The following is a 23191-nucleotide window of genomic DNA, read 5'->3' on the forward strand; positions in this document are numbered from 1 at the left end:
ATTTCCATGCATGTTTGCACTCTGGTAGTTCTCATTAAATTGGCGGCGGCGACTCCCCTCCCCACTCCACTCTAGTGCCCCCCCTTCCTCACACCCTGTCCCAGGGGCCCTGGCAGTTTAAAGAGCGCACTTTACGAGCGCCGCAGGAGGTCGACCGCGCGGCCCCAGTCGTGGCGACGCACGAGCCCCGGCGCTCATTTGGAGGCGCGGCGCGATCACGTCCGCCTCGGTCGTGAAGCACGATGAAGTAACGTCACACGCAAAAGTGTGCCTAGAGTGCAAGGTTATTTTGGTTCACAAAAACTAACAATAACTGCAAAAAAAAGTACATTTTACATTTATAAAACTAACGAAAAGTTACGATAATGATAGCAAATTTTTTCCTTTGTTTTTATTTTGGGCAATTCATTTAATACCTGAGGATCGGGCTTGATTTTAAATGGAGGTAGCGGCTTTTGTAGTGTAGTGTATTTTTACGTATAGAAAGCAATACTTATAGCCAGCTCTCATTAGATGCACCAAATATTGTGGCCAGCGATCAGAAAATATGATTGAGATGCATCGGCAGTCTTCCATCATGCCGTCCGGCCGGCGCCTGTTCACCAATCAATGGCTGCTCCTTTTGTGGACCTAAATGAAGCCCCGTCACTCCATTATCCTTGGTGAAGGTTGCAGGTTAACACCAAACGGGACGGCGACGGGATGCAAAAAAGCTTCAGATTGATGACACGGCCCAAAATGAATACGTCTTAGCCCGCGTAACCATTTCCATATTATTTAGAGAATGCGCTCATTTGTAAAGCTATTGTGCCGAGCCGCACGCACACGTCGCAACAGCTCTTGAATATTGAGCGACGATTTTTTGATTAAATTTTTTTTTTTTTTTTTTTTAAAGGTGCCATTCTTAATGCGCTGCATGCTTGTTTAGACGCCGCTGTTCTTGTTACGCTTCAATCTTTGGTGATGAATAAAAACCAAGGGGGCTCAAAGACATATCCTAAGTGTTCCGACACTTTTAACAACTAAGGCTGGTTAGTGCCCGCTTTGGGCGACTTGTTCAGAACATATTCGAATGCTATGCGTTCAGAATATTCTTTTGAATTGATTTTTTTTCCCCCCAATATATAAATAGAAATATTCATAATGGGGTTATATTCATTTGCTTTTAATTGACAAGGATGCTTATCTAATCTTTTTTTTAAAGATAAATAATGGACTTGAGCCCAAATAGGAATGAATACCTTTAACATACTTGTTTCCTATAGCATACTGAAGTATTAAGTTAGGAAATTGATGCACAACCTTTTTTTTTTTCCTCTCGTGTTTTTTTGCGCCGGGCCTCCCGATGTGAAGGTGATGGCATGTTCGAGGGGTTTGATTTTGACGGCGGGCCATAATGAAGTTTGACATTTAGTTTGGAGAGAGCAGCGGAGCGCGATCAGGCCTTGATTAGCACACTCTAATTGAGGATAATAAGGGGGAGGCGGTGATTGTTTCTAATTTTTGCCATTAATTGCAACCGTTTGATTGAGGACAGGCAGGGCTGCCGTGTCAAGGGGCCCGACGGAATCACAGCGTTCGGCGCACGCGGCCTCTTGAATAACAATCAAATTACTTCTCCGGTTATGTATTTGCGATATGATCCCGCACTTGTTGAGAAGACAGAAATGGAGACGTTTTCGAAAACGTGGATGGCTGTTGCTTACCAGCGCTCCTCAAATTTGAAAAGTAAAAAAATATAGGGGGAATAGACAAAATAGGTTAGCATAGCGCTTTGGTTAATAAGCTAACAACAGCATTTTTTTTTTATTTGATTCTTTTTTATTCATTACCCAAAAACAAACACACATCTTTTATCTTTCGTTGTCTTTCCAAAGTGTCTTCTGTTCTGTGCCGTGATTGGTCAGTAAGTGTTTGCAGGGGGCGTGGTTTAAGCAAAAACACAATCGCTTGCTCCCACTGGGCCGTTTATGGCCCGGGGTGATGGGTTGGCCAACATTGAGTTGGAGGCTCAATCACACGAGGAGGCAGATCTCCATCTTTGTTTCAGGTAGAGGATGAGCAGACCCCGGGGGTCATTTTCCACAACATTAGGGGCAGAAATTGATAATTAGAGGTGTTCATGTCTCTGTAAGAGCACCCCCCCCCCCCACTCCCAGAGGCGTAACCCTCCCCTTTAACCTCAAGCGACATTAAACAAATGCTGGCTGTCACGTCGGAGGCGGCTCGCAGCTCCCGTCTCGCAGCCCCGCCATACGGCGTGGAGCTGGCAGGACAGACGTTAGCATCGAGAGGGAGGAGAAAGCTGAGGGTGGGAGGTTGGTGGTGGTAGTGGGGAGGGGGGGGTGGGCGGCATACGGAGGACCCCCGTGCCCCCAGCTGTCTGAGCCAGCTAATGACTCGTCTCAGGGGGGCTGTTGTAGGCGAGTAGGGAAATTGAAACAGACGCCCGGTCCGGGATGTGCTACATGTGTGGCGGCGGCTGCGTGCTGCCATTCAAGACAACACCAGCAGCGCGCCTATGTTTATTAATGTGATGCAACGTCCCCCTTCTCTAATCGTTTTGCGGCCTGAAACGTTGTGATAACCTTTCGAGATTGGAGTTCTTATTGTTAAGTCTGAATGAGTGTTGAAGACAACCAAAGGTTACATAAAGTGGAGCCTCCACTCTATAGCTTAAGAAAGTAAGAGTTTTTCTAATTCTGATCACGTTGCCGTTTCAAAAAATATATGTATATTACGATATTTATCATCATTACAAGCAAGCATGAAGTGGGAAGAAAAACAACAAACAAAAGAAATAAAAAAACAACAAATAATTCTGCAAATAAGTGATGTCGAAACAGCTAAGTTGCTCACCTTAAATCAGGTCTTTTGCCCACTTCCAAACAAAGCATCCTTGGGCCTTCTCAGCTCAAACCCCCCCATCACGCTCCCATTCCTTGACGTTCACATCTTCAATCCCCCGCTGAGCCCATCCCACTCCTCCAATAGAGCCCCATCTCCCTAAAGGTAATGACTGAATTAGGCCTAATGTTGTACACTGGCTAATGGCGCCGCGCCGCACATTACGGCATGTGCAACTGGCAACGACAACAGCAATAATCCCCGAGTCTTCTTGTCCTCCTGCACTCGGCCCCCGGGGGCTGGGACGGCGCTCAGGGAAATGAATGGAGTTTGCCACACTACAATGAGCTTTTGATGGGAGACAATAGAGGAGGCTGCCAGCACCACACAGGGTGGTAAGAGGAGAGCAATATGGGGCCCATCTACCGACCGTCCCTCCCTCCCTTTTTTTCCTGCTTCCCTCAGGTCCCTGTAACACCCCCCCCACACACACACACACTCTCCCAGATTCATAATGGCATCCGGAGGGGGAAGAAGAAGGGAAAGTGATGTCAAATGTCAGGAAATCAGACGGATGGCGAGCTGACAACCCCCTCCCTTTGTCCCATCCCTCTCTCCCTTTGCCCAACGGTAGCACGGGATAATATCACATTTATAAAATCACTTACAAGAAACAAAGCTGCCTTTTTGCCCCCCCCCCCCCCCCCCATGTCACTCTCAGACAGTCATATAGTTTAGCCGCAGGCTATCTTAGGTGTCCATTTGTCCACTGATGGCCTCCCTCGTACCTGGAGGAACCGTTTCCTGTCTGCTTTGACACATTTCATGCTTTTGTCAGGCATTCAAATAATTTAGGAAGCAAACAAGTGACTCAATATGTTGTCTGAGCTTTATTGACTCTTGGAAGTGCTGATTGGTTTCCTTGGCAACAGATGGGGGAACGCAGTCTACGTTGTTAGGTCGTATTACTGAAACTTGAGGGGTACAATGGGTTACCATTGGGGTGATGCTTTTGTATACTTGGGTTTACTAGTCCTGGGAAACAATGAAGTTTAAGTTGAACTAATGAAAATGTTTCAGTACAATGTGAAAAGTAACAACACCATCTCTTTCCCACCCACTAGCCAACGGAACGAGTGATCCGGCCAGTTGCAGCGCGGGCGGCGCCACGAGTCCGAAACTTGACCCGCCTCCCTCGCCGCACGCCAACCGAAAGAAACACAGACGGAAAAAGAGCACTGGCATCACCAAGCCTGACGGTCTATCTGCGGGAAATGAAGGTAGGAAAGACGGCAAAGATGGCGTTTTTTTTAATGGGTCGCGTCGGAATGATGTCAAAATTCCAAGCCGATTGGGAAAAAGTAGTTGAATGGTTGCCCATAAAAGGGCACGGAGGCACGCCGCCATTCCACCCTCAAAATGTGTTACCATGGTGCGACCTGCCTCGTCCAGAAGCCGCAGCCCATCTCGGCAGGGGATTGTCAGCCCGACCCTTCGCCCAATTAATAATGATCCCGCCGTACAAATGATGAATGGAGCGCTCTAATTGGATGGCATTGTGGAAACACTCAGACGCATCTCGGAGGCCATAAAAGTGATGTCAGACGAGCGACGTGATCAATCAACAAGATGGATACGCTGGAAAAACGACAACAATGCCGTTGACGCCTCCTAAATGACGCTTAGCATTTATAATCATTAAACATGAGGAGGAAAAAAAAAAAAATCCTGCCCTCTTGACAGCTGCTCTTTAAGGTTTGAATGACTCTGTTGACCAGAGTTCAGAGTGATCATCATCACTAAAGTCATCCAGCGCTTTTATATTCAATGTGGTGAGGTCACCGTTAGCAATAGTCTTTTTCCACAAAATAACCAAAATTTCCTTCGTTGATAGAGTCCAAAGGTGTCCAAAGACTCTCTCTCATTATTTACCAACTTTGCTGACATCTGTTTTGTGATGAGCAAAAAACTTCAGGCGTAACTCAGAGACTCGCTCGCTCGCTCCGGTGTCGATGTTTACACCTCCGCTTCGAGACTGCAAATAAACCGCACTTGATAATGCCGAAATCACTTTTGTTCAGTCTGTGGCTTCAAAACTAAAAAAAAAGTAGTTCGCAAGTTGACAACACTGTAAGTTCGAAAGTCAGCCCAACTGGTGTAAAGTTTTGGGGAAGCAACTTAATCAAGTGTGCAAATGTCCTGCACCTCAGCATAGCGAGGGTTAACATCCTCTGGAGTCCAGCTGAGGATTAGGAGATGGAGCTTTAACTGCCTGCGCTAATGGCGGGTGTTTATCTCAATACTTTGTTTTTTTGTCGCTCCCCGACTCGCTCTCATTTCCCAAAGCTGTCCCCGGAGCCCGCGCTCTCGTAATGACTTCCTGCGCACCACGCACCCGACGGAGGGAAGGAAATAACGAGATTGTCATTTGGGGCTGCCCACAGACGCGCGTTTAATTGGCCGCCGTTCTCATCGGGCTCTGTTGTTAAACGCGCTAGCTATTAGCGGTAGCGGCGCTGATTTCATGTGTTTGTTTATTGTACTATTGGCTGGTGGTAGTGTGCAGAGGTGTGTGGCGGATAGATAGATAGCAAACGCTCTCCGGTCTCTCTCTCTCTCTCTCTCGCTGTCTGAGTTGGGTCGCGGTTTCCCCCCCCCGGGGGGCCTCTGTCGCAGTAATGGCCTGCTCCTGATTGCTCTGATACAGGTTAGGAATATTGGCTTTAATGATGTGTAAAATGAGCAAGCAGTGCCGCTGACATTTACAGATGGGCGCCGCCTTGGCCTGTTCTTCCCAACTGCTCATTAATTCACGGGGAATGGCGAACACTTCTTTAAGTGACTGCCTGACGCGTGCGGCGGCGTGCGACACGAGGCGACGCGACAAACAATAGCTCACCTTTCGCCCCCTCTGAGCGCCGTCGACGCCGAGTGTTCACACAAATGGATGGGGGGGAAAAAAAGAAGACGTCCTCAAGGCTAAAGACTCTTGCTAAGTCCTTTTTAAAGGTTTTGTCACTGCGGTTTCTGGAGAAGCTTGCGTGCAATAGAAAACTCAGCTGGGCTCGCATCGGCGCCCTGAGGTGCTAATCTGGTCCACAGGTGCTGTCACTGTCTTCATTCGTTTCAACGGGACAAAGGAGCCTGCATTCGTAATACTCTCAGAGCAATTCTCGCTTATTTTTGTTCCCCATTCATAGATTACGCTGCAGTTGGTTCATATCGAATAATAATTTAGCCGTATATCGTACATATATGTAAACATACGCCAGATAACATACGACATAAACTTCCTTCCTTCCCAGAGCAACTTGTGGGAAGTTCCCAAGCAGATTTTTTTGGCCGATGTTTATCTTTCTTCCGCTGCTCCCCTTTTTTGTCGCCACGCAGCCATTTTATTACGGCGTGTTAATTAAGGCAAATCATTTTTAGCGCATCGTTCACCGGCTGTCTTTGGGTGGCACGCTCTCTCATGGCGTTAATTTATTTGTAATCGTCAGAAACTTGTTGATGGAGAGCTGGCAGATAAACACGGTCAACAGGTTAATGCTCAGCATAATGTGACGAGGTGATTGTTCCAGGATGCCACCTGCAACTGCACGGTAATAACAGAAGCTCTAATGGCCTCTTCACAGGCTCCTCATTGCTGGTTGCCTGTAAAGCTCGCAGCGATACAAGCTTTGGGCGCATTGTTCATGCCAAGATTTAGTGTGGCTGAGATGAAGAAGGAAAAAATTACATGCAGCGGGATTGCTTTGTCGTGCAATTGCAACTCTGTGAGGGAATATTATGCATTATATAGATTATTAACATCTTCAGTTTGTCACCATTTTTTAAAACATGAGAGATTCCACTCATGGGAAGCGGAAAAAAAAAATCTGTAAGTGTATTCTTACTGCTTTTATAGTGTGGCGTTTACTCAAGCAAGATGACCAACGCCGCTTATCTTCCGGGTCTTGCTAGCAGTTCTTGCTAGCTGCCTCCGATGCTAACTAGCACTCACTTGCTCAGGTTTTTGGAATGATTGGAAGAATCATAATAAAAAGACAACTTGTGGGAAAGTAACTAAGCTAACTGTTAGCTTGTGCAGAAAGTTTTTGAGGATTGTAATCTCGTTATTTTTATCGTTGTGGTATTTTGGTCTTTGGTGTCTTTGATTGGATGGAGGGGGCCAAAGTTGGCTATTGTTGGTCTGCGCGCACGCTGCTTTAAATATGAGCTTCTTTGTGTCTACACTTACAAGAGCACATTCGTGCGCATGGCGAATTAGATTTGTTTTCCATTCTTTGCTCATCAGTTTAGGAAGTCAGCCATCCTTTGCATTTTTAATCTCCATAATGAAAGTCTTTTAATGCCTCCAATTTATTGCCTGGGCAGCCAACAGAATAATTAGCTTTGTACTATTTTTTTTTTTTTTGTCTTTAAAAAGCAGTAAAACGACGTCCAGGAATAACAAATTACATTGGAACTTCTAAATTTGAATTTTCACTCAGCCACTTGGTTTCTGCGACCCTCGTGAGGATAAGCGCTTCAGATAATGGATGGCTCGTGGTTTCTTTCCGTGATGCTTTGATAGCGACCTCCGAATTATTTGTTATCCCTGTTTCTCAATGTATGTTAATGTTGTTTATACAGACATAAAAAGGTGCCGTTTTTTTTTTGTTTTTTTTTTGTTACAGGCAGCGCAAAAGTGAGTGAGTGTCCTCGTATGGCTATATTTATCCCCTTCTTCCCTACTTGTGCTTTCTAGTGACAACCCCCCATTAATACCTCCCTTCTTGTAACTCTAAATAAAGAGCCTCTGCAAGGCTCAGATCAATTCCTCCGACCAGTAGTCGATAGCGCAAACGGAATCAGATAATTGAAGTCGGTGCGGAGCTAATTGGATTATCGCTTCTGCCACGACGCTACATTACGAGCATCCGTCACACGTCTGTCATTTAACAGCCCGGGGGAGCCGCCATTGATTACGAACCGCGGCGATTGCTGTCAATTAGCAAGTCGTACAGAGTTAATTTCAAGTGAATGGATTACGTTACGTGTCTAATAAATACGGTTTGAGTTGCGGTATCAAATTTGTCATGAAAACGGGGGGTGGAATTCCTGAAATGGAGAAATAATTACTCCGGGAAATGTTTTGTCAAGGCAACTGAGTACGTGTGTGGACATGTGTTTCTAGAAGCTGGAAGAACAAACTCTTGTTTGTTGCACCTTGCGGCTCATTTCCCCGAGCGTCGACTCGCTTTATGCAAACGAGGCCACTCTTTACGTTGACGTAATTGGGTAATTACAAATCATTTGGCGAGGAGCTGACTCGGGTGTGTGCGTCCAGCTGCGCCACACAATATACAGTATGCTGTTAAGAAGCATGTGTCGCAACATATGTTGTGTCCAGAAATCTTCTTTAGAGGACACAAGGGCATTTGTCTTCATCTGGACGTAAGTTACCATATTATGCAAAAAATAAATCCCCCCTAAACTTTCACACGCCAAATTAGAAATATAATTCCTATCTTTGAGCCCACACGAAGCTGAAGTTGGTCTTAAATTTAATTGGAAATGGAATTAAAAAGTGTGAGAAAACGTACAAATGGCTGGCCTGAAATATTTCTTCTTTTTATTCTTCTTCTTCCAGGTTTAAACAGAATTAAATGAATAGCGCATCGTCACCTTGTGGTTGACAGTGAACCCATAAGTCACGATCAGGGAATGAGGTGTATTTTGAAACCAGAACCTCTTCTTTCTTGTTCAATTAACTTATAATACAAATGTATTTTTATCAGAACAAGAGGATTCCTTTGAGTTCATCATCGTGTCGCTGACCGGTCAAACGTGGAACTTTGAGGCATCCACGTACGAGGAGCGCGAACTTTGGGTGCAGGCCATCGAGAGTCAAATTTTTGCCAGCCTGCAGTCGTGCGAGAGCATCAAAAATAAGGTACTTGACGCCGTCTGCCACTCTATTTCCTTTTTTTTTTTTTTTCCCCCTCCTCATGCGAGTCTGTCAGACAGGTGCGGCGCCGCACTGTTGTCTTATTGCAAGTGACAGGCATCACAGACAGAAGCCGGCTGGTGTCAGCATGCCTCATTCTCATATTTTATTTTCTCCTTTCCACGCTGCTCCATTTATAAGCGTCGTCCTTCTGCTGCGCCGAAGAATTTGCCGTGACTCATTTCATCTCTCTCTCTCACAGTCGCGATTAGGCAGCCAGAGCGACGCCATGGCCATCCAGTCCATCCGCAACGTGAGGGGCAACAGCTTCTGCGTGGACTGCGATGCAGCGAGTGAGTAGATTTAGTTCGCATCAACACTTTGGCTAACATTTTCAAAGGAGGTTTGAATGCTACAAAAAAAAAAGCATCATGTTACCAATGCCAATCTCCCACCATCCAGATCCAGACTGGGCCAGTCTTAACCTGGGCGCTCTGATGTGCATCGAGTGCTCGGGCATCCACAGGAACCTGGGCACCCACCTGTCACGCGTCCGCTCACTGGACCTGGACGACTGGCCCGTGGAGCTCAGCATGGTGATGACGGCCATCGGTAACTCCATGGCCAACAGTGTCTGGGAGGGCGCCCTTGAGGGCTACAGCAGGCCGGCCAGCGACAGCAGCAGGTGAGAGCCGCAATCGAACCGGTTGTTTTGCTTAATGTATTGAGATCATGATGGGGGTCATTGAAAGATTTTTTTAAAGTGTATAAAATAATAAGAGCAAAATTATTTCCTAAAACAGATCAGTCTGTTATTGTAGAAATGTTCTAATAAAAAAAAAGATACATTTATTGTATGTTATGATGTTACAAGAAGTTATAATAATAATTGAAAACTTTAATAATGATCAGTGTTATTACCATATTATTTTTCGTAGGACTGTTAAAACATTTAGCAATTTACAATTAAGCCCAACTAAAACTGAGACTTCGTGATGTAACAAAGCCATCGTCATTTCTTTTCCTTCCTAATTTCCCGCTGAGCATAGCGAGTGTGACATCATTTAGCAGCTCACTGCTAAATGTGTTGACTAGCTCCAAATCCATTAAGATCCTCACTTGACATGGAAGTGTTAATCGGGGGGGATTTTCAAAAATCCCAGCCCACCATCCTCTGTGAAGACGCGCTAGGTGGAGGATTGTTTATCTCGCCGTGACAGGTAAGGCCTACCGTCCCGGCCTGACTAATGGCCTGCTGTGTGGCTGTGCAGGTAATTAAGCACACCATTATGGTTAAAGCCAAAGCCCGAGAGTCGGACCCTCGGGCTCCCGAGAGGCCCCGTCACATATCCATCACCGGGGCCCGGGTCATCGCTCTGTCTGTCACACCCGCCGCTGTCTGAACGTTCTCCCTGCTGGCGTTTTGGACTTACTGGAGAAAAGTGAACGTTGCGCCTTCCATTTCATAAGGCATTTTGTGTTTTGGGGAAAAGAAATCACACCTATGCAGACATTTTTTTCGAAATCATTTGTCACTACCCAGACCGCATAGTTAGCACAACAGCTGAATGCTGCTTCACCATGTTTGCTTGGAACTCTGGGTGCCACTAATTGACCCGAGTGTGCAGACCTCACAGCCATACTGGCTTTTTTTTTTTATTCAATTAGCATTCCTATTATTTAGTGATTTTGAAAAACCAGGAGCAGAAATTTCAATTCTATTCTCCAACTTTCATAGAGAAACAGTTTGTGATGCTTTTAGGTGCAAAGGCGGCAGTGCGCCTCTTTCCACTTCTGCACTGAATGATGGCCTACAGTTATTTATCGAATGCTTTCTACTCCAAATTGCTCGCACCAGTCGTCCCGATGAAAGATTATTGATGTTGATTCCTCTCGCTACCACTGTCACTCGTCCCGCCTGTCGCTTGGGGAAGGAAGGTCCTTCATTGTCTTTAAAAAAAAAAAAAAAAAACGATCTTATCCCGGAGCAGCATCTCCATTATTTTCTACTGTCAAACAATAAATCTCATTTGCGGCATAAGTAATCTTCAGAGCAGTTGTAAAATATCACACGGTTAGCGCCAAGCTCTTGTGTCTGCTGTGCTGTTGCTTTATCATAAATGATGAATTATCAGTAACTTAATGGGATTCTTTCTCTTTTTCCACGCCATAAATCCTCACCTGACATCTTTTTTTTTCCTTCTTTCTGCCACGCGTCATTTTGATGATTTTTAATTGTGTCCCGCCTGTGACGAGCGGCGGCTTTTGCGGCGCTCTCGCTCCCGCTAAGCATTGGTGACACCTCATCTAAACGATTCAGTAACCGACTGTCTGATTGAATGTCTCCTGGAACACTAGGTTTACCCCCTACTGCTTTCTACTCGTATATTTTAGATATATCGTACTTTGACGATTTGAACGTGTTCATCCACAAGATGGCTTCAGTTTATGGAGAATGCCAGTTATAGACAAAGAGATTACTATCTGAATGCAGATGGAATCATAAAATTATATAAAATCGGAATAATAATCATTAAAATAATTGTTGTAATTCTTGGGGGAAAAAAACTCAACAGCAGGGGGCGATGCTGGGTAAAATGCCAGCTGAGAAGGATAGAATCATCGGCTTAATTCTTATTCAACCAACACAATATTAATTAGAATACCATCGTTAGATTAGCAGGGACACTTAAAACCACTTTTGACCCAAAAAAGTTTTTGACTTGAGTTCTTCTTTAAGTAATGCTTTAGTGCTAATAAAAAAAAAATGCATCATTTCTGTAAATGCTCAGAAAAATGGTTTAAATTCAACTGCCATCTGTTTGTGGGGTTGAGGTCAAGGCTCTACATTTTCTGAGGTCTTCCCACAAAGTTGCAAGCGTGCAGTCGTCCCGAAATACTTTTGTCAAGATGACAAATGAAGTGGCCCAACTGGTAATTGATCAAATCACTGATTCTTTTCATACATTTGCGGGCGTCTCGTGCAGTGACTGCATTCAGCAAATATTGGAAGGGAGTTGTTCTTTTCATTAGCACCCGCCAGTGGTCGTGTCTTGCACGTCGCCTCTAATTGCTTGGCGACTTTGTGATAGAAAATAGCACACACAGAAAAAGAGACAGCAGTTCTCATTTGGTAGAGGGGGGGGAAGATATCCCGGAGCGCGGGCCAACACAGACGGCTATCCCTCACTGGCGCGGGCCCCTCGCCGTCCGTCACCCTCTGTGGGCCGCGCGCCGCCCTCGGCCACGGCTAGGTAATAGCTCTGATGAGAGCCCTCCACTTTGTTTCAGAAATAATTTGCCACTCCTGCCGCCTGCAGGGGCTGCGCGGTAATAAAAATGAATCACACCGCTAACCTCTCCAAACTTCTGCCCCCTCCCTTCCACCACCTCGGCAACAACGCTTTAACCCCTTCTCTGCCCCCCCCCCTTCTGCACATAAAGGAAGAACTCACAGGTTCCAAGTACGAGAACCCCCAGAAGAGCTTTGGAATAGCCTCGAGTAAAAGTCGTTAATTAAGATGACCGAAAGAGTGGCTCTCGCGTTCTCTGTCTAAATCAAAACCACAGGTCGCTCATTAGGCCTGTGTGGGAGAACCGAGTTCACTAATTCCCCCCCATGCCAACGAGTTGACCGGCACACCAAACTTAAGTTTGACCTTAAGCGGTGTCAAATCGAAGAGTCGGCTCATTTCGGTCTCAAAACGACGAATTGATAATCAATATAACGATCAATTCATCGGATGGTTTCCGGTTCAATTGAGAGCTAGCTTGTTTGACGGGGAGCGTACATATGTTCACCCATGACGCTTGACCTGCTTTGCAACAGTAACTAATGTGATGCAAAGGAGGATTTGGACATGTCCGGGCCACGAGAGCGCACGTTGTCGTCCCCTATCAGCTTTGTGCGAGAGTCAAGGGTTGAGCGAGGGGTTAACAGCATGAGCATTTAAGGCTGTTCACAAAAACACAGCCACTCCATCATGGGCAAAGGGTGACAAGCTCATTAATGTCACAATATATTCAAGTTCGCCCGTCGCCATTCAGCTCGGAAAGACCTTTTTGAATGGCGGACGCTCTAAATCTGTTCACGGGGGGAAGCAGGAAAAAAAATGGCGACCGATTCCACCTGTAAACTTCATTTACAAGACAAGCGCCTTGTAAAACGCACATTTTCATTATGCTAACATTGACGTTCATTTTGAAATCCCGTTGGTTGAAAAAACGGGCTGGTGTGATTTAGTGAACAAAGTTAACCGTAACATCTGGTAACGGCCATGACAAGACAAAACTAAAATGAAGGTGGAGAAAAGGGGAGGAGGCTTTCTTTGGCACTTTTGGCTGCTGCCTCGACTGGATTGCTGGCCCTTAGCAACCTTTGATAGTTTGGGGCCCAGCTTTCATTGGCTTTCTATTCTTCCTGTTCCTTCCCTCATGGCCCCCCAACTCTCTCTTCTTCTGCCGTCTCTTCCCTCCCCTCGCTCGGGCCGCATGGGAACGCGACCCTTAGCGGTCGCCCGACTGCGAGCTCCGTTCGGGCCGGTCGGTTTCTCCTCTTCGTCGCGTCTATTTGATACTCGAGTGGATCGGAGGAGGAGCCAAGGGGAAGCTTTGATTGTTTTGTCGGTGGGACGGACATCCTCCTCTGATGCACCGTCTCGGTTTCCCCTTCCTATAAATCCCCGATTGTCTTTTCAGGCTTGACTAATTGTCCTGGTTTGTTGCTCTTTATTTGAATCCAGTCATGTGTTCCTTGACTCCGTGGGCCCGCGCTGAGGAGAATCATTCCACCATTTGCCACTTAATTAAGTCAGGGTCAGGAGCCATCGCTCAACACAGAGCTCTAATAGAATTATAAAAAGAGGCTTTTCCACCGTTAAGATGTATGTAGGCGCTTCAAACGAAAGGCGACACAGGAATCCCCGTGGAAGGTATTCGGGACTTTTGTGGAGCTAAACGGCAATTACTAAAGAAGGCTGGCGTAAACACAGCTTGTTCTTAAACTGGATGCAACACTGGCATTTTTATTGGGAACTCAGCGCTCCCTCCCGTCCCCCGAGCAACAGCCAAACGGTGAAGAAGTATGCGCGCCAGGCCGGAGAAATCGCCGTATAAAAGTCCAATTTCCTAAATCTCCACCCATACTGAGAAAATTCACCCCCACATCCCATCCCTTTTTTCTCCAACTCCCACCCTGTGCCTGTCCTGCCACTTTGACATGCTAAATCTGCTGATTTTATTTTTTTGGGGGGGCCTCCTGCGGTGAGGAAGTGTCCTTTTCAAAGCGCTGCGCTTCCCCTCCCGAGCGTTTCAAGCCAACCGCTGTTTGGATTGCTCTTCTATTCCAAACAAAAGACAGAAGCGGGGATTACCATTTCACTTCCTTTCACATTCTATCTTTTTTTTATTTATTTTTTCCTGCAGTGAGCTGAGTTAACATGGTTAGCGCTCGTAGGGCATGGCAGGTACTTTTTAGCGCCGAGTTTCGGAATGTCCTGTTTAAACTGTCGCTAAGCAACTCATAAAAAAAAAAACATGTTTTATAATGCCATGTATCTTTTAAAAGATGACTTTTTTTTTGTTGCCCCAAACGTAATCCGCATCCTTTTTCCCCTCACCCTTCAGTTTATTTTGTAACAAAACTTTCTCTCTTTGTTTCACATCTGAGCGTCAACTTTCCGCCTCATTTAACCGGTGCCAATTCACCGGGCCCGACCCATTCAGAATCTCATTCAAAGCCGCTGATTTACATTTGGAGCCCCATCTAAAAGGGCTGTAAATCATACCAGGTTTTTTTGCTGACCAAAGAATGACGTTCTCTCTTTCACCGGAAATAAGAGAGGAGGGCGCCACGGCCTCTTCCTGCTTTGAAGGCCAATTGATTTGCTAACGGGCTTGTCCAGCTCACAACGTGACTGACGAGGGATTGATGGTCTGACACCATAAAATTCGCCAATTGCCTGCCATTAGGGCGCCTTTGTCGGCCGCACAATGAGCCCATTGCTAAGAAAAGGGCTCCTTATGGTTTAGCGAGGACGCCGGCATTCTCCTGCGCGTTTTCCCCGCGGCCGTGATAAAAACGAACCGTGTGCTTATCGACGCCGTCTTAAGGTGTTTGGCTTTACAAGGTTGCTTTGTTTTGTTTTTGTAGTTCATCAATCTGCGCTTCGTCTTCCACTTCCGAGTCGTCAATTTGAGATACAGCCTTAAGTTCGAAAAGAAGTCATTATTAGGGTAACGATATTGGGAAGGAAAAAAAAAAAAAGAATTCTTTGGCCATGTCAATCAAAGGGCTGTATTATTATCACGCAACCGTGTCTTTCATTAGCGCCGCGGCTAAATGTCCCCGAGTGTGAAAGGAAATGGAAACCAGCGAATGTCAACTCCCATGAGAATCTTGTCACTCCGAAGCGTTAACTTCTGTCACTCATCCACACATCCAAACAACGGCCTCCTCCCGGCACTGCCTTATCAGACACCCGGCCCGACGAGGTCACGGGGTCAGTGGCACACTGGGCATGCTCAGTCATTCACGTATTGGTATTGATTTTTTTTTTTTTTTTTTTTATCTGTGCTGGGTTTGTATACGTAACCAGAGAACGAGCATGGGGGCGGTCAAGATGGAGAGCAAAAGATGGCGATAGAGGACGGAGCCTTCTCTAGAGTTCTATTCTCTCTCTTAAAGATGGTGTTAAAGGAGGAACCCCCCCCCCCCCCCCCTTTCCGTCGCTCTGCGGCCATTCAGCGCAAATCGATCAGACTGTAGGATTCCGTCTCCCCCGGGGTGATGCCGAGACACACCGCTTCTTTTGTGGGAGGGAGGGAAGGTGCTTCAGACTGACAGCAGACAGCGCAGATGAAAAAAAAAAAAAATCGGGTATTGTGCGCAGCAGACGAAAGCGATGAAGACGTGTAACCTTTAAAAAGCTGACACACACACACACACACACACACTTGCTTCACGTCACTCTCTAGTGTAATCGACGAAAAACGAACCAGCACGTTTGATGGTTTGATCTCCCGTTGAGATTTTTCCCCATTCTTTGTTCTTCAGCTATGACTGGAGTCACCGTTTTGGGTGCTTAAGTGGCACAGCTGCTGAATATTTTAGGTTGTCAGGTCAGAATGTGGATAACAACCTAATATGCAATAAATGAATAACAAAAACAGTAAACGCAAAAAACAAACAAACACTAAAGCAATTCTTTATGACGATAGAACCCAGGTAAGCAAACACAATGAAAACCGCAGAGCCCCAAATACGAACCCTGTGGAACACCTTATTCAAAAGCTCAAAATAACTAACAACCAAGGTCTGGTTTAGCGCCTGACCAATACGGGATTCAGATATTTGACAAAAAGATTTCACTGACTATGCTGACTAATTCAAACAAATGTCCAAAATGATTTAACACCACCCGCCATGCTCTGCCTTTCAGGGAGGAGAAGGAGCGATGGATCCGAGCCAAGTACGAGCAGAAAATGTTCCTCGTTGGGCTGCCCCAGTCGGACGTGCCCCTGGGCCAGCAGCTGCTGCGGGCGGTGGTGGAGGACGACCTAAGGCTGGTGGTGGTGCTGCTGGCCCACGGCACCAAGGAGGAGGTCAACGAGACGTACGGGGACGGCGACGGGCGTACGGCGCTGCACCTCTCGTGCGCCATGGCCAACGTGGTCATCACGCAGCTGCTCATCTGGGTGAGTGGCAGAGAATCAACCAACGTTTGATTTTCTTTCCACTTGAAAAATGATTTGCGGAAAGAGATTGTGCATGAAATGAAAGGAAATCAGCTGCATCTTATTCGTCTCATAAAACTATGATGTTCCTCGAGTCAAATAGAATTATACTGAGAAGAAATACTTCAACCAATAAGCACCGTTATTAATTCTAGTTTTATCGCTGATCATCGCATACTTCACGGAACAAAGTCTAATTTCTTATTTTTGAGCATGGTCAACCACATTGTAGACAAATAAGACTTTGATAGAGTTTGAAGGAGTGTGCTTGTCATGTGCGCTCTATTCTTAAACGGATTAAATGAATGGAAATCAAATCACAAAATGCTCATTGAAAGTAGATCAATAAAGTTATTGGTTTTCGGGAATGTACTAGTTCTTATCATTAAACGTTTATTTCGGAAATTGGTTTATTAATAATAATCATCATATTGAACCTTTGATTTTGTTCATATATTTAAAACTTAGAATTTAAAAACCTAATCAAATTACTTAGTTGAGAAGTTAACATAGTTAGAAGTTGTTTTGTAAAAAAAAAAAAAAAAGAAAGAAATAATAAACGTCATCATTAGTGACCACTGTCAGAAATTGATGACACTGTATCAAAAATGGAGCCCCATCAACGCTCTCTCCAATTGCACTCAATCTAAGCTAAATGTAATGAATTCCCTGTGACAGTACGGCGTGGACGTGAAGTGTCGCGACGCCCGCGGCCAGACGCCGCTTTCGTACGCCCGACGAGCCGGGAGTCAGGAGTGCGCCGACATCTTGCTCCAGCACGGCTGCCCCAACGACGCCGGCGGCCCCACGTCGGCGCCGTCCAACATAAGCAACCGTAACGCCAACCCCAACATTAACAACAACGCCCAGTGTGAGCTCAACCGCAGCATCAGCATCATGTAGACCACCCCGCCCCTCCCACTCCCTATCCAAGATGGCTCCATGTCAGGATGGGATAAATGTTTGCTAAAGTTCATTTTTATCCTTTTAATTCTGAACCCAGGTCCGTTTTTCAAATTGCTCGACTCAAACACCTCGGAGCCTTATGTCGGTCTCCCCTTCCCACTTTCAATTCAAGTTTGCAACACGAATGAAAAGGTTTCACTTCCAGGCCATCTAAAATAAAAAGTGGAACAAATGGCTCCGCAAAACGTGTTCCGCCGATTGTCTTTGATCTGCTATTCACGGACGCCGACAAAGCAATTGTGATTCAAAGCCAGCAAATGATGGCCGACATAAAGGAGGTGATTGCAGGTGCTCCTCCAGCAGTGTTGTGTGACTGTGGAGCCTCTTCAATCACAATTCATTCACGTCATGACAATTGCACCATTACCACGTCTTTGTGGGAATAAGATCTCGCTTGCGTCGACCGTCGCTTGATATCAAATCTCAAATAATCCTCATCCATCCATCTTTACTGATCTGCCGCGCTTGGCGTGATCGCCAAACATTCACGCAGGCCGCTGTAAAAAGTCATCTTCATTACAAACGCGTCAGTCCGAACGTGATGCGTTCAAGGGACCAATGAGACTTGAAGATTATCAAATCAAATGTGTCGATTGAGTCGCTACTGTGACCGCAAGTTGCATTTGCCCTTTTATTCACTTCCTAAAATTTTGAAACCATTTAAAGTTTTTTTTTAGCATGATAATTATATTTGTCGACAAACTTTTTCACGTGAAACTTTCAGCCTCATTTGCAGTATTCTCAATTATGTTTTTTGGTCATTCGAGCAAATTATTTATTCACTGAGAATGGGGAAAAAAAGTGAGTAAATAATATTTCTAAAACCTTCCATCTTGTATACAGCTGATCGATATTGTGTTTGTGGAATATGAATGAAGAAGCTAAATTCACCCGTTTATAGACTATCTCGGGGGGCGGCCATTTTGCCACTTGCTGTCGACTAAATATGACATCACACAAAAATGGCCGCCCCCTGAGAAGAATCAAAACGGGTAGATTTTGCTGTGTAATTCATGTTCAACCAACGCAATATTAATCAGAATGCCGTGTTTGGACTAGCCGGCCTATTGTAAGGAAAATGTTTGATTTGACTTTCTCTTTCATTTTTTGTATAATTTACTACTAAATTATTTTTAGGAAAGTAATGTAACATCCCTGTCTGATGAAAAACACGCATCTCCCCAATTTGTATTTATATATATTTTTTCCATCCAAAAATGTCTTTGTTGGAGAAACAATTTTTGAACTGTACTAGCCATTTTGTCATTATTTATTGGCTCTCTGTTTTCTTATCGTGAATATTTTATTCCAATTTATTTCGTATGTTTTTCCCCCCCTAACAATCTCTCCGAATTGAAATGAACAAAAAAACACTTTTTTTACAAAAACAATTTCAGAACTCGGCTTGAATTTTTTTTTTTTTTCCCTTCATAAATAGAGATACTTGCTTTTTATTAGACAGCGGTGATCTATCAAGAAGTTTTTGGAGTTATAGCGACAAGAAACCTGTTTGCTCCCAACTCAACCGAAAGCTTGCACTCTTCTGTATCTAACATGCCGAGCAGGAGAGACTGGCTCCGAGTCGGCCTTTCCTGTTTCCTTGTCCAAAAGAAATCAAGCTGACCAACCACTGCATTGTAGATGTACCGTAACCATGTACTGTAATCCTGGCCGCCTTATTGACTCGATGGAGCCGCCTTGACGTGTTTGAAACGGTCTCGATGCCAACAGAAGAGTAGAGAAGCCCTCAGCGCAACATGAAGTCTTTGTACATATTAGTTGCAATATTCGAGAAATGACGAAGAGAACCGCTTTTGGGTCAAAAAAGCCTCTTGAACCACAAGCCATATTTTTTGGATATGTTGCTATTTTTCTTGTTGTTTCTTCATTATTATTTTTTATTATTATTATGGTACTCGCATTTGGTCACAGCATGACCATCTTTGGTACTTGTGTATAAATGATGTACATTTGACATATTTATAATGCAGTATGTAAATATTTTTATTTGGGGTTGAGTTCTCGTAACCGTATTTTCCTTTTTACGTTGAGGAGGTGCGGCGAAGAAGCTAAAGAGTAACTTGTTTGTGTGCTTGGCTGGCTGTTGACCCATTAATAAACATTCAATAAAACCATGTAGCCTTCCCCTCTTGTGGGGAAAACCCAATTGAGTGTTTATCGATTCTTTTTCAAGGCATCCAACAATTTGCTGACTTTGAGGTTGTTTTTGTCATTCATTCATTTCACTTCTTTATCATATCAGACTAACAGAGCCTCCGCCGTTATCGAGACGAAGTCCAACGTGAGCATCCTTGAGGTAAGCCGAGCAACGTATCAACTTCCTGCTTTCTTTTGGGCCTCCAGCGGTGTTAAAAAGGGGATTAAGATAAAGAGGAACGGCTTAGTGTCAGGCCGCACAGCACCGTGAACGCAGTGAAAGGTCGCCGCGTGTCCAGCCCCCCACCCCCCCGCTAATCCGCTTCTTATTTGCCGCTAAACTCGTCTCGCCATATCTTCATCCCCTTCCTCTCTCGTGGCGGCCGCCTTTGTTTTGCGCCTCATCACCTGCTTTGCGCTTCCTCCCTCGGCACTGTCGTGACACCGAGCCACAAAAGAACTAAGTCATGCTCTGAGGAGCCTTGTAAGTGAATTACAGGAGGGGGGGGGGTACTGCTGGATTATTTTACACACCAGATTTGGGTTTGTTGCAACTTTCTGTTTGTCCTGGGATCACTGAACCTTTTTTGGAGTTTTTTTTCTTGTTTTTGTTTGAATCATTATTATTTCTCACACTGCAATGGCATGGGTGTCAATTATATGTCAATTTTTGCTATTTGGGGATCGGGCCTGTCTCATTCCAAATACTGAGTGTATATGAAATTGACGAGATGGTTAAATAGATCGAATCGGTGACGGCTATCTTTTTATTTTTGTTTGTTTTAAAAAAAATTTGAGGCTATTTTAGTTATTTGCCAGAATAAAATTTTGAAAACCGATTAATCAGCCAATGAATTAAAATGACAATATAGTTGAGTGTTTTACAATACTTTGTCCTAAAATATTTCTTTAACAACAGACATATAAATAGGCAGATTTTTGCAGATTAAAAAAAGAGATATCGACCAATGAATTATTAGGGCCTAGATTTTATCACCTGGCCGGGCAGGCTGTTTGGCTCTTTGCTGACGGATGCTAAAGCAGCGAGGAGGGCTTTCCGCCGCCCGACTCCTCTCAGACAAATTACCTCCACAATTGCGGAGGTGGCGCCGAGGCTGACGGATGCACGAGTGACTAAAGCATATTTGCAAAACATTCAATCCATATTTGCTACTTTTCGTCCCCTTTTGAAGACCCGCGGGCGCGCTAGCGTCAATGTTGTATCAAGGAGGCACCGAGCGGAGCTTTGGCTAATGAGCTGTCTTCATTTGCATATGCTACATTACATAGACATTTGCTTCCTGTTACATCCTTTTAACCTCTTTAACTCGTAATTATGTTCTCCCTGCTTCACCCCCCTCCTCTCTCCCCCCCAAGACCTCAACATCCATTCATCAATTTCAGCTTCATCTTGTCTGATCACTACGTCCCCTTCGCACTCCCTAATCCACACATCCCACCTTCCTTGCCTCCTCCTCCTCCTCCTCTCTGAGCTGTGTTGTACATAAATGCTCCATTCCCATCGCCCCGGCGCCATTTCTACCTCGCCCCCTCCCCTCCCCATCGGCTTTTGCCGGCGTTTCTCTGTTAATTTGCCTGAGAATGCATTAGCTGTAATGAAGGCTGAGGGCCGAGGGAATCCTCCAGGGTTCCATTAATCATCGACCCCCCCCCACACCTCAGACAGGCAACCTTGATTACAAGTGGCAAGAAATTCATTAGAGCCGAGCCTCTGACAACTCTTATCTCCGCCGCTGGATCTGACTCATTAGGCAGCCAAATTAAAGCCATGATGGCCCTGATGAAACTCATCGCTTGTTTATCTTGTGCGATTTGATGCATCTGCCCATACATCACTGTACGGACGCGGCGCGGCCCACCAACGCGCTCACCCCCAACGATATCTTTCCCGTCTCTTTTACCAGGTGCAACATTTTTACCAAAACCTCCAAAACTGTGACAATCTGGCGTTCAACCAAAATCAGGAAGCGCTGAGCTCAAAAGTCAAATGACGCCATCACAGCATCTAAAGGTTGAAGTCCACAATGGCGTAAAGTGTATCTATAACCCTAGAACAGGAAATTGCATCTGGTTGCTCGTGATTGGAATGTGAGCATTACAATTAGATATCAATTACCTGCGCTAATTAGCATCATTAGCACTATAAAACGGTGACTGCATCCCTCTGCAAACGCTTCATCAGGTGTGTAGTTTGATTTTTATTTTAGTTGTATTCGACCCATATTAAATGTTGCCTGTACAGTTAATACTTTTATTTATTTATTTATTTATTTATTTATTTATTATGAACCCCTGACATGCTTTGAAATTGGCGATTTTTTGGGAGGAGGTAAAAAATGTGTTCCTTCATTTAATGTTAGTTTGACGGTCAGCAGTTGCCCATTTCTGGAACATTGTGGTAACGGGATTTTTGACTTGACTTCCCTTTTAATGAAGATTTTTAATGAATGAATGAACAAATGCCCCGATTTGACCCCTTTGTTTTGGATTTAACACCATTCGTAAATCAACCAGCCTAGCCAGCCGAGCGGCTTGTGTTTCCTTTTGGAGGTCCTCTAGAATGCAGCAAGAATTTGTGATGTTTCTATTTGTAAATTGAACGTCTGCATTCACTAAAGACTTGAATGGAAGTGAGCTTGTCACCATAATGAATTTATGCGCCCTTCACACATAATAGCGACAAGCAAACTTGAGATCAGCACAGTGACAACAATAATGGGATGATAGCGGCAACGTTGCCTGTCACCCGAAATAGCCGTGGCACAGTGTCGTGGAATTGAGCAGCCCAATTAATCAGCTCCCAGGATGTAATCTTCAAAAGTTGCCTTCCCCATCCCCGTGTTACAGTCTTTAAGGATGATCTGCGCTCACATGCAGGGGTCACGCAGTTGAAATTCCGAATCGGCGTGAAATATTCAAGCACATTGCATATTTGAGGATTTTTCGACAGGTGCTGCGGCCAAAAAAAAAAGGTTTTGTGAGTCCAGCTTTTCCTGGACAGCCTTCAGAGAAAGCATACGGATGCGAGCTTGGCATAAAACACCAAAGGCTTCTCCGCTTGCTTCCCTTTCCTGTCACTGGATGTGGTTAGATATTATTTAGGATATGCGCGCTTTTTATTCTCGGTCGAAGTATTTGGTGGAAACTTAATGCTAGCGTTAACCATCCTATTGTGTGCTCTGTGTTCAGTCCTAAAAAAATATCAAGGCCATGCAAATTTTATTCAATTTTTAAGAAGAAAGGTAGAAGTCAGGTCAGCAAAAGAAATGTAATCCTTTACCCCCTCTAATGAGGCTTTTCTACATTTTTAAAGTCAAAGTTTGGGTTGATCAGGTTTAAGTTTCAGCCGCCTTATTTAGCTTTGTGTCATGTGTACAATTTGTTTCCCCCTTTATTCAATTGTTTTAGATTAGCATGGCCTTTTTTTGACAGAGGTGAATGAAGGAGAAGTTAATGTCAGTGCTCCAATAGTCCCCATGACCTCTTGAAAACAAATCCATCACTACACCTGCAATCAGTGAATCCATCAACTAA

At 44.9% G+C, this 23191-nt stretch overlaps 1 protein-coding gene across 1 annotated transcript in view; it reads left to right on the forward strand.

Annotated features, from left to right (window-relative positions):
- LOC147046130 (arf-GAP with GTPase, ANK repeat and PH domain-containing protein 3-like) overlaps window positions 1-19646 on the forward strand; it is a 46078-nt gene extending 26432 nt beyond the window's left edge. The window contains exons 13-18 of the mRNA XM_085929629.1: window positions 3972-4127; window positions 8631-8785; window positions 9042-9132; window positions 9242-9464; window positions 16219-16474; window positions 17192-19646. Of these exons, the coding sequence (XP_085785755.1) occupies window positions 3972-4127; window positions 8631-8785; window positions 9042-9132; window positions 9242-9464; window positions 16219-16474; window positions 17192-17416 (1106 nt within the window). The 3' untranslated portion in view covers window positions 17417-19646. The remainder of the gene's footprint in view (window positions 1-3971; window positions 4128-8630; window positions 8786-9041; window positions 9133-9241; window positions 9465-16218; window positions 16475-17191) is intronic.
- Window positions 19647-23191: the final 3545 nt, after the last annotated feature.

This window comes from Syngnathus leptorhynchus, chromosome 14 (assembly GCF_054491065.1).
Source record: "Syngnathus leptorhynchus isolate UIUO chromosome 14, UIUO_Slep, whole genome shotgun sequence".
Lineage (NCBI taxonomy): Eukaryota > Metazoa > Chordata > Actinopteri > Syngnathiformes > Syngnathidae > Syngnathus > Syngnathus leptorhynchus.